The sequence below is a fragment of the Somniosus microcephalus genome, chromosome 34, assembly GCF_052327205.1.
Source record: "Somniosus microcephalus isolate GS21.2 chromosome 34, FLI_Smic_1.0, whole genome shotgun sequence".
In the NCBI taxonomy this organism is placed as follows: Eukaryota; Metazoa; Chordata; class Chondrichthyes; order Squaliformes; family Somniosidae; genus Somniosus; species Somniosus microcephalus.
The window spans coordinates 27,941,502-27,953,508 of NC_141020.1; the positions used below are offsets into that span (position 1 = coordinate 27,941,502).

Sequence of the window (12,007 nt, forward strand, 5' to 3'; positions counted from 1 at the left end):
ATGGAGGGGACGGTCATCGGGGCTGCCGCTTCTGATCACGATCCAGTGATCCCAGTTGGAAGTGCGCAGTCCTGCACGTCAGGTGAGGACAGGATTGGGATTGATTGTGATGCCCTGCATGGGGGAATAGCCAACTGATGGTCACTGTAGGACTCGCACATGAGGAATGGCCACTTGGGCGAGGTACCCGAGACCAGCTGCTACCTGCAAAATTAAACCCCAACACGCGTCAGCGCCTTAAGAGAGAGAGAGTGGGGAACAACAGAAACTCGAGAGGGGGGAACGATAGAAACATAGAAGATAGTAGCAGGAGTAGGCCATTCGGCCCTTCGAGCCTGCTCCGCCATTCAATGAGATCATGGCTGATCATCCAAATTCAGTACCCTGTCCCTGCCTTCTCCCCATATCCCTTGATCCCTTTAGCCTTAAGAAATATATCCAACTCCTTCTTGAATATATTTAATGAACTGGCCTCCACCGCCCTCTGTGGCAGAGAATTCCACAGGTTCACCACTCTCTGGGTGAAGAAGTTCCTCCTCATTTCAGTCCTAAATGGCTTACCCCTTATCCTTAGACTATGACCCCTGGTTCTGGACTCCCCGGCCATCCAAAACATCCTTCCTGCATCTAGTCTGTCCAGGCCTGACAGAATTTTATAGGTTTCGATGAGATCCCCTCTCAATCTTCTAAACTCCAGTGAGTATAAGCCCAATCGACACAATCTCTCCTCATACGTCATTCCTGCCATCCCAGGTATCAGCCTGGTGAATCTTCGCTGCACTCCCTCCACGGCAAGAAGAACGTCCTTCCTCAGGTACCCGAGTATGCATAAAACAAGAAAACCTAAACTATTCAGCTAATTGCTTGAAAAATAGCTACAAGTAAAACATTGAGAGTCAGTCAGTGTGAACTCTCATTAATTTGAGGGATCTCCGTGCTGTGGCATGCAACACATTTCCACTTTTGGCACCCAATGTTTGCACCACATTCCCATAGATCAAGGTTAACATGGGTTAGATGTGGGGTAAAGCTTCCTTGACACTGCCCCGTCAATAGGCCTTACCTCAATGTCAGATTAGTGCCCTCTGCAGCAAAAATGTGCCATTTTGTTGTATTGAGAAACTTAAAGAAAATATTAAGGCCTACAGTGCAGGGAACCTCCAATGTTGAAAAAGAAAAATGAGGTAAATGAAGTGGTGATTAAATAATGCGAAATTTGGGTTTGAAAGGCCTATAGATTATAGGAAGAAAGGGAAGGCTGAGGGAGCTAAGAAATTACAGTTTTCAGGATCTTGTGAAAGAATGAAAGTGGGAGACAGTGCGATGAGTCTTCATTTCAACACCGTGAAAAGACAGTTTCCCAAATCGGCCTTCCTTGTAACAACTTAACGTCAATTAGCGGACTCGTGTTGACTAGGAAATGGATTGAGGCTGCTCAAACTAACTTCACTAGGACCTTCATAGTCAACAGGGAACTTTGGAGTTTCAATAAGTTCCTTACCAGCCAAAGCATAGCATTTCTGTGTTTCCTCATCTTCAGTCAGCTGAAACATGTCGCTGTAGGCCCGAATCATCCGCCAGCAGAACTCTTTTCTCTTACCATACTGTAAGTCATGAGAGAGTTAATAGAAGTGCTGTGCTGAGATAATGGCTCAGTGAGGTGTACTTTATATAGGAAAAAAATTACAACATGAAGAAGGACTTGCATTTATATAGCGCCTTTCACAGCACCTTTCAACCTCCTTCAAGGTCTTTGCAGCCAATGAAGTACTTTTTGAGGTCTTGTCACTGTTGTAATGTGGGAAACACAGCATCCAATGTGCACACAGCAAGATCCCACAAACAGCAATGTGACAATGACTAGACAACCTGTTGTTTTTTTAAGTGATGCTGATTGAGGGATAAATATTGGCCAGGACACCAGGAGAACGCTCCTGCTTTCCTTCGAAATAGTGCCGTGGGATGTTTTACGTCCACCTGAGAGGGCTGACGGGGCTTTCGTTTAACGTCTCATCCGAAAGACGGCACCTCCGACAGTGCAGCGCTCCCTCAGCACCGCACTGGAGTGTCAGCCTGGATTTTGTGCATTATATCAGGTAATGCATAAAAATAATAATCATGCATAATTCTGCTGCTGTGTCGCTTTAGGGCCACACCGTCTAATTGCTGTAAATAGGCACATTCTTGAATCACCTAGAGAATAATCCTCTAGTACATCCTGAGGTCAATTAGAGTGCAATTATTTCGCTGGATATTGGCAGCTGGTTGTAAAGCTCTGGTCGTGTGACACCCGGCAGTTTTAAAAAAACTTTTATATCTGTAGATACACTGGCCGGGAAATGTATACAAAATAATCAACTGTAAATTATTTCTCAATTAGGCTGCTAATGTGACAGTTAGTCTTTCATAAGAACATAAGGAACAGGAGCAGGAGTCGGCCATTCGGCCCCTCGAGCCTGCTCCGCCATTCAATAAGATCATGGCTGATCATTGACCTCAACTCCACTTTCCTGCCCTATCCCTAGATTCGCCTAGAGTCCAAAAATCTCTCGATCTCAGCCTTGAATATACTCAAAGATTCTCTTATATCAACCACATACAGTACACTGACTATTAGTATCTCTACAGGCAGACACTTGGGCCCAGAACAGGGCTCACAACCGAACTAAAATGGGACACAGTGGAATGTGAAACCTTCCCGTCCCTCTAGGGCCTTAGCCATCTTGTTTCCCTCTTGACCTGCTCGACATACTCAAATGTCGAAAGGCACACAATTATGGTTGAGAACTTCTCCCCCATATAATCCTGAGAGTTGAGGACCTCTTCGTGCACACACACAGTTCTCAAACCCCAGGCAACTGAGAATCAGGCGACAGGAACATTTCTCACAATCCTCCACAGTCTCACCTAAATACATTAGCGATAAAGTTCATAAACAATATGGTCGCTCGTTTTTAAACAGTGTAAACTATTAACCAACTATTAACTGTTAATCATCATTATATACAACAGAAACTATGAATGCTGACAATCTCAAAGAATAGAAAACGCTGGAAGTGCACGGGGGGGGGGGGGGGGGGGGGGGGCAGTCAGCATCTGAAACGAAAAGACAGGCTGGCGTTTGGTTGGATCAGATGAATGGGCTCCACCTAAAATATGGCCCGATTCCCCTCCTTCAGGTGCTGACTGACCTGTGCATTTCCAGCATTTTTAAAGAAAGGAAGACTTTCTCGACGACCGGACATGCCAAAGTGCTTTACAGCCAATTAAGTGCTTTTGAAGTGTAGTCACTGGTGTAATGTAGGAAATGCCAAGCTCCCACAAACAGCAATGTGATAATGACCAGATAATCGGTTTTTAGTGATGTTGATTGAGGGATAAATATTGGCCAGGACACCGGGGAGAACTCCCCTGCTCTTCTATCGAAATAGTGCAGTGGGATCTTTTACGTCCACCTGAGAGAGCAGACGGGGCCTCAGTTTAACATCTCATCTGAAAGACGGCACCTCCGACAGTGCAGCACTCCCTCAGCACTGCATTGGAGTGGAGTGTCCGCCTAGATTTTTGTGCTCAAGTCTCTGAGTGGGACTTGAACCCACAGCCTTCTGACTCAGCGGTGAGAGTGCTGCCCACTGAGCCCGGCAGACAGTATATATTGGGCTTGTAACCACAGCTGACACTAGTTTGTGAGTTTCTTTTATTATTGTAATGAACCTTAAGTTCAAATCCAATTGCAGCATTTTCTAGTGAAAGATCACACGGCAGCACCCTGCTGTTGAGTTTCATTTATTATTCAAAGTTGGAAGGAGTTTGAGAAAAGCATCAGGCGAGATAAGGCCAAGTACAGCATTGAGGAGGAATTCTCTTTTTCCTTCCCTCCTCCACTCCTTGGGTGTGGTCTCATCACTGGGTACAATTCCACTGTCCCCAGATATCTCCTGTAAGGAGACTGTGCATTTCAGCAGGCTATTCGACTGCAAAGTAATGAGGTATGGTAGCATAGTGGTTATGTTACTGGACTAGTAATCCAGAGGTTAATGATCTAGAGACACAAGTTCAAATCCCACCACGGCAGCTGGAGAATTATAATTCAGCGAATTAAATAAATACTGGATTGGCCTAAAAACCGATCTGGTTCCTTTAGGGAAGGAAATCTGCCGTCCTTACCCAATCTGGCCTATATGTGACTCCAGACCCACAGCAATGTGGTTGACTCTTAACTGCCCTATCACTTTGGGAGTACCTTCACCCCTTGAACAAAAAAAAGAGGGTGGTGGGTCCACTGGATAGCAATCAGGGGTGGAACTTTGGGCAGTTTTTCCCTCTCTCGTCTGGGAGTGCCGAGGTCGATTGTAGAGCAGCTAAGATCAGTTAACTCAGCGCGGGCATGAGATGAAATCTGAGATCTTCTGCTCTGTAGGATACAGCACATAGGAGGCCATTCGGCCCATCATGCCTGTGCCAGCTCTTTGGTAGAGCTATCGAAGTACTTTAAAAAAAAAATCGTTCATGGGATCAGGGCGTCGCTGGCAAGGCCAGCATTTATTGCCCATCCCTAGTTGTCCTTGAGAAAGTGGTGGTGAGCCACCTTCTTGAACCGCTGCAGTCTGTGTGGTGAAGGTTCTCCCACAGTGCTGTTGGGGAGGGAGTTCCAGGATTTTGACCCAGCGACGATGAAGGATCGGCGATATACTTCCAAGTCAGGATGGAGTGTGACTTGGAGGGGAACTTGGAGGTGGCGGTGTTCCCATGCGCCTGCTGCCCTTGTCCTTCTAGGTGGTAGAGGTCGCGGGTTTGGGAGGTGCTGCCGAAGAAGCCTTGGCGAGTTGCTGCAGTGCATCTTGGAGATGTTACACACTGCAGCCATGGTGCGCCAGTGGTGGAGAGAGTGAATGTTTAAGCTGGTGGATGGGGTGCCAATCAAGCGGGCTGCTTTGTCCTGGATGGTGTTGAGCTTCTTGAGTGTTGTTGGAGCTGCACTCATCCAGACAAGTGGAGAGTATTCCATCACACTCCTTACTTATGCCTTGTAGATGGTGGCAAGGCTTTGGGTAGTCAGGAGGTGAGACACTCACCACATAATACCCAGCCTCTGACCTGCTCCTGTTGCCACAGTATTTGTTGCCACAGCCCTGTAAACTTTTTCTCTTCAAGTATTTATCCAACTCCCTTTTGAATGTTATTACTGAATCTACTTCCACCACCCTTTCAGGCAGTGCATGCCAGATCACAACAACTTGTTGAGTAAAAAAAAATGTTTCCTCATGTCGCCTCTGGTTAAATCTGTGTCCTCTGGTTACCGGCCCTTCTGTCAATGGGAACAGTTTCTCCTTATTTGCTCCATCAACATCCTTCACGATTTTGAACACCTATATCAAGTCTCCTCTTAACTTTCTCTGCTCTCAGGAGAACAACCCCAGTTTCTGCAGATAACTGAAGTCCCTCATCCCTGGTGCTATTCTAGTCAATCTCTTCTGCACCCTCTCCAAGGCCTTGACATCCTTCCTAAAGTGCGGTGCCCAGAATTGGACACAATACGCCAGCTGAGGCCTAACCAGTGATTTATAAAGGTTTAGCACAATTTCCATGCTTTTGTACTCTATGCCTCTATCAATAAATATTCCCATATGTGTGATTAACAGCCTTCTCAAAGTGTCCTGTCACCTTTGAAGATTTGTATACATACACCCCCAGGTCTCTGTTCCTGCACCCACTTTACAATTGAGAATTGTGGAACTCACTACAACAGGGAGTTGTTGAGGTAAATAGTATAGATGCATTTAAGAGGAAGCTAGATAAGCACATGAGGAAAAAAGGAATAGAGGGTTATGCTGATAGTTAGATGGAAAACTGCCCAGGTGTGTCCTGTCCACAAAAAGCAGGACAAATCCCATCCGGCCAATTACCGCCCCATCAGTCTACTCTCAATCATCAGCAAAGTGATGGAAGGTGTCATCGACAATGCTATCAAGCGGCACTTACTCACCAATGCCCAGTTTGGGTTCCACCAGGATCACTCAGTGTTGTGTATGTAACCTGTTCCACCTTAAGAGAGCTTAAGCCTGTTCCACCTTAAGAGATGTACTACTTTCTCAGGCTGCTGTAGACGTAATACCGGGGGTGAACACACCGGTATATAAGCACTGTGCAGTAATCTTGTATTCAGTATAGTCCCTACCTCCAACCAGTAAAGACCTGTTTTTATTGTTACTCATTAGTCTGTGTCTTAATTAACTAAATAATTCACAGACTTAACACTCAGCTCCCGACCTCATTACAGCCTTGCTCCAAACATGGACAAAGGAGCTGAATTCCAGAGGTGAGGTGAGAGTGACTGCCCTTGACATCAAGGCAGCATTTGACTGAGTGTGGCATCAAGGAGTCCTAGTAAAACTGAAGTTAATGGGAATCGGGGAAAACTCTCCACTGGCTGGAGTCATACCTAGCACGAAGGAAGGTGGTTATGGTGGTTGGAAGTCAATCATCACAGCCCCAGGACATCGCTGCAGGAGTTCCTCAGGGCAGTGTCCGAGGCCCAACCATCAATGACCATCCCTCCAACATAAGGTCAGAAATGGGGATGTTCGCTGATGACTGCACAGTGTTCAGCGCCATTCACAACTCCTCAGATAATGAAGCAGTCCATGCCCACATGCAACAAGACCTGGATGACATTCAGGCTTGGGCTGATAAGTGGCAGGTAACATTCGCACCACAGAAATGCCAGGCAATGACTATCTCCAACAAGCGAGAGTCTAACCACGTTTCAGGTCGATGACCCTTTGTCAGAACTGGAAAAAAAGCAGGAAATGGAACAGATTTTTCAGCAAGTGTAGGAGTTGGGAAAGGGGGAGGGGAGGAAAGAACAAAAGGGAAGGTCTGTGATAGGATGGAAGGCAGGAGAGATTAAGAGACATTGAGAGATATTCAAGGCGAGAGGAGATGGTAATGGGACAGGTAAAGAAACAAAGGATGGCTCTAGATGAAGTGTAAATTGTGCTGGGAGAGTGAGAGACCGCTGCCCTGTGGGAGAGAAGAAAACAAACAAAAAACAAAACAAAGTGTGGAAAAAAATATATATAGGATAGGGGCCCAGGTTATGGTCTGAAATTGTTGAACTTGATGTTGAGTCCAGAAGGCTGTAAAGTGCCTAATCGAAAGATGAGGTGCTGTTCCTCGAGCTTACGCTGAGCTTTAGTGGAACAATGCAAGAGGCCAAGGACGGTGAGGTCAGAGTGGGAATGGGGCGGAGAATTAAAGTGACAGGCGACCGGAAGCTCGGGGTCACCCTTACAGACTGAACGGAGGCGTTCCGCAAAGCGGTCACCCAATCTGTGTTTGGTCTCCCCAATGTAGAGGAGACCGCATCGTGAGCAGTGAATACAGTATACTAGATTGCAAGAAGTACAAGTAAATCGCTGTTTCACCTGGAAGGGGTGTTTGGGGCCCTGGACAGTGGGAAGGGGGGAGGTATAGGGGCATGTGTTGCATCTCCTGCGCTTGCACGGGAAGGTGCCGGGCGAAGGGGAAGGGGTGTTGGGGGTGATAGAGGAGTGGACTAGGGTGTCTCGGAGGGAGCGGTCCCTTTGGAATGCTGAAAGGGGAGGTGAGGGGAAGATGTGTTTGGTAGTGGGATCACACTGGAGGTGGCGGATATGGCAGAGGATGATCCGTTGAATGTGGAGGCTGGTGGGGTGAAAGGTGAGGATAAGCGGAACCCAATCTTGTTTCTGGGAGGGAGGGGCAGGGGTGAGGGCAGAAGTGCGGGAGATAGAACGGACACGGTCGAGGGCCGTGTCAACCACAGTAGAGGGGAATCTTCGGTTGAGGAAAAAGGAAGACATGTCGGAAGCACTGGTGTGGAAGGTGGCATCGTCAGAGCTGTTGATGATTCTGCTATTCCCATTGACGCCTCTTCTAGATCAGTCTTTTGTTTCTTTACTTGTCCCATTACCATCCCCTTTTGCTTTGACAATCATACCTTTTGTCATTTAATAACTCCTACCTTCCGCCCAATGACTCGGGAACAGTACCCGTGGATTGGAGGGTAGCTAATGTTACCCCAATATTTAAAAAGGGGGGTAGAGAGAAAGCAGGGAATTATAGACCAGTAAGCCTTACATCGGTTGTGGGCAAAATGCTAGAGTCCATTATTAAGGATAAAATAGCGGAGCACTTGACAAATGGGGAAAGGATCGGACAGAGTCAACATGGATTTACAAAGGGTAAATCGTGTTTGACTAATCTGCTGGAATTTTTTGAGGAAGTAACTGGTAAAATAGATGGGGGAGAGCCAGTGGATGTGGTGTACCTTGACTTCCAGAAAGCCTTCGATAAGGTTCCACACAAAAGATTATCATGCAAAATTAAGGCTCATGGGATTGGTGGCAAAGTATTAACGTGGATAGAGAACTGGCTGGCGGATAGAAAACAGAGAGTTGGAATAAACGGCTCGTTTTCGGAGTGGCAGGCAGTGACCAGCGGGGTGCCGCAAGGATCTGTCCTGGGACCCCAGCTGTTCACAATATATATAAATGATCTGGATCAGGGAATTGGATGCAATATTTCCAAATTCGCTGACGACACCAAACTAGGAGGAGGGGTGGGCTCTGATGAGGATGTCAGGAGGCTACAGTGCGATTTGGACAGGTTGGGGGAATGGGCGGATACGTGGCAGATGCACTATAATGTGGATAAATGCGAGGTTATCCACTTTGGGGGTAAAAACAGGAGGGTAGATTATTATCTAAATGGCAATAGATTGGGAGATGGGGAAGTGCAGAGGGACCTGGGTGTTCTTGTGCACCAGTCACTGAAGGAGAGCATGCAGGTGCAACAGGCGATTAAGAAGGCAAATGGTATGTTGGCCTTCATATCAAGGGGGTTCGAGTATAGGAATAGGGATACCTTACTACAGCTGTACAAGGTGCTGGTGAGACCGCATCTGGAGTATTGTGTACAGTTTTGGTCGCCCCATCTGCGGAAGGATGTTCTTGCCATGGAAAGAGTGCAGCGGCGATTCACCAGGCTGATACCTGGAATGGCGGGAATGACCTACGAGGAGAGATTGAATAGTTTGGGCTTGTACTCACTGGAGTTTAGAAGATTGAGAGGGGATCTCATCGAAACATATAAAATTATGGCAGGCCTGGACAGGCTGAATTCAGAGAGAATGTTTCCAATGGCAGGGGAGCACAGAACCAGGGGCCACAGTCTAAAAATAGCGGGCAAATCATTTAAAACAGAGATGAGGAAGAATTTCTTCACTCAAAGAGTGGTGAGCCTGTGGAATTCCCTGCCACAGAGGGCTGTGAAGGCTAATTCAATAAATATTTTCAAGAGAGAATTGGATATATTTCTGAAGGCTAAGGGGATTAAGGGTTACGGAGAAAAGGCGGGGACGGGGTACTGAACTGGTAAGATCAGCTAAGATCTCAGACGAAGATCAGCCATGATCTCATTGAATGGCGGAGCAGGCTCGAAGGGCCGAATGGCCTACTCCTGTTCCTATCTCTATGTTTCTATGTTTCAATCACAACCTTCCCTTTTGTTCTTTCCCCCCATTCCCTGCCTTGCTTAAAACCTGTTACATCTCTAACTTTTTCCAGTTCTGATGAAGCGTCATCGACTTGAAACGTTAACTCTGTTTCTCTCTCCACAAACGCTGCCTGACCTGCTGAGCATTTCCAGCCTTTTTGGGTTTTATTGTAAAGCCACCTTGCTGGATTCACCAAGACCGGCTGCTCGAGAGAGAAAAAGCATTCTGCCTGGGAGACATAGATGGAGAACTTCTATTGTTGCGGGTTTCTAAAGAACTCTTGAACATGCACTATGCTCTTCACTTACCAGTATATTTTGAAACTTCTGTAATCTACATATTCTTACACCGCAATTTGTAATCATATGCTATTCTCTACATTATAATCTGTTTAAACCTCAGTGAAATTTAGTGTCATTTTCCTATGAACCACTCTATTTAAAAGGTGGCTTAGCTGATCTGGTCTGAATTAACAAAACTGGCAAAGGTTCGCTGGGAGTAACGCTTGATCTTGTCCCAAGATGAACTTGGTGATGTGGTTAAAAAGAGATTTTTTTTTTTTTTAGCAGTAAAGAATCAATTTTAAACAGGTTCTCTTCACAGATTGTTAGGATATTGATTTGCAGCTGCTATTAATTTGATCTGTTTCCAGGAGAAGAACATAAGAACTAGGAGCAGGAGTTGACCATACGGCCCCTTGAGCCTGCTCCGCCATTCAATAAGATCATGGCTGATCTTCGATCTCAATCCACTTTCCCGCCCGATCCCCATATCCCTCGATTCCCCCTAGAGTCCAAAAATCTACCAATCTCAGCCTTGAATATACTCAACTACTCAGCATCCTCAGCCCTCTGGGGCAGAGAATTCCAAAGATTCACAAACCTCCGAGTGAAGAAATTCCTCCTCATCTCAGTCTTAAATGGCCGACCCCTTATCCTGAGACTGTGCCCCCTAGTTCTAGACTCTCCAGCCAGGGGAAACAACCTCAGCATCTACCCTGTCAATCCCCTTCAGAATCTTGTATGTTTCAATGAGATCACCTCTCATTCTTCTAAACTCCAGAGAGTATCGGCCCAATCTACACAATCTCTCCTCATAGGACAACCCTCTCATCCCAGGAATCAATCTAGTGAACCTTCGTTGCTGGCCCTCTAAGGTCAGTACTGTATATTCTTCCTCAGATAAGGAGACCAAAACCGTACTCCAGGTGTGGTCTCACCAAGGCCCTGTACAATTGTAGCAGGACTTCCTTACTCTTATACTCCAACCCCCTGCAATAAAGGATGTGGCTGATGTTGACAAGGCTGCATTTATTTCCTGTGCCTTGATTTACAACAGAGTGGCTTGTTGGACCACTTTACAAGATGTTAAGAGCCAACTACATGGTGTGATTAGAGTCTCATGTCGGCCAGTTGTGGTGGTGAGGCTGTCAGGGGAGAAAGTGTCGGGTAGAGTGAAACAAAAACTTTAAAGTTGGAAAATATAAATAAAACTATTTAAAAAAAACAAACGTTTCTTTAGCAGTTATTTAGCAAGTTGTTTGGAGTAGTAATTTTCTCTTAATGGATATTTACTAAATGCTATTTCCATGGGTATCACGAGCATTGGGGCCAAAATTGTGAATTCTAAAAGAAATTAATCCGACAAATTGTTCCTTGCAAGTTTGCCACATTATTGCAAGCTAGTTTAACTTGGTAATAATTCTGTAACAAAGTTTTGTGCTGTTTTTACCTTATTTTTATTGTCTAAAAGGACTTTGAATCCTTGTTCTTGTTCCTCTTTGCTTCCACCGTGTAGTCTGTCTACTTCTTGCAGCAGTGAAGCCAATTCATTCTGTTCTACTTCTGACGGTGGCAAGCAGTGCACAGGTCCAGCCTCTGGTTCCAGGGCACAGGAGAAATTCAGAACCTGCACCAAATTGCTGTCTTGATTGCCGTCTTGTTCTTCATCCTTCTCCACCTCTGTGTCAGTAGGTGCTGTGGTGTAACTGGAAATAAATGTACAATATCTTGTAAATTTCAGTGGAGTTTCCCAAGGTCAGTTGACGAGTATCAGTTTGTTTTATATATATAAGCTGGCAATGGAGTTGGGAAGAGAGACTTTAGAAAGTTGGTCCACAGAGCCCCCTAGCAGCCGAACCCCACACTACATTGTGACAGGTGACATAGCAAAAATGAATGGGAACTGTTGGTACAAAAGTGTAATCAAAAATCTGGACAATATGGAGGTTTGTGGACACGAAGTACATGATCTACTCAAGATTTTAAAATAATACTTAGATGGATACTTGAGAATGATATACAAACTTCAAACTTGACTGAGGTGGTCAGGCAATATTAGAATCTTGGGATCTGCCTATAAACAAGAGCTGAGCTCAAATGATTTTTCTGACTGGGGTCTTCCAGGGATCAGTATTAGGACCATTGCTTTGCTTTTTAATATATAAATGACCTGGACTTGGGTATAGGG

General features: G+C 45.7%; 1 protein-coding gene across 3 annotated transcripts in view; it reads right to left on the bottom strand.

The window, feature by feature from the left end:
• Positions 1-12,007, bottom strand: part of LOC147096902 (regulator of microtubule dynamics protein 3-like) — a 70,196-nt gene that overhangs the window by 37,566 nt on the left and 20,623 nt on the right. For all 3 annotated transcript variants that reach the window (XR_015074569.1, XM_085973609.1, XM_085973608.1), the window contains exons 3-4: positions 11,270-11,525; positions 1,502-1,604 (exon numbers count right to left, since the gene is read on the bottom strand). Coding sequence is in view for 2 of the 3 variants with exons in the window: in XM_085973609.1 (XP_085829735.1) it covers positions 1,502-1,604; positions 11,270-11,525 (359 nt within the window). In the remaining variant the exon portion in view is untranslated. The remainder of the gene's footprint in view (positions 1-1,501; positions 1,605-11,269; positions 11,526-12,007) is intronic.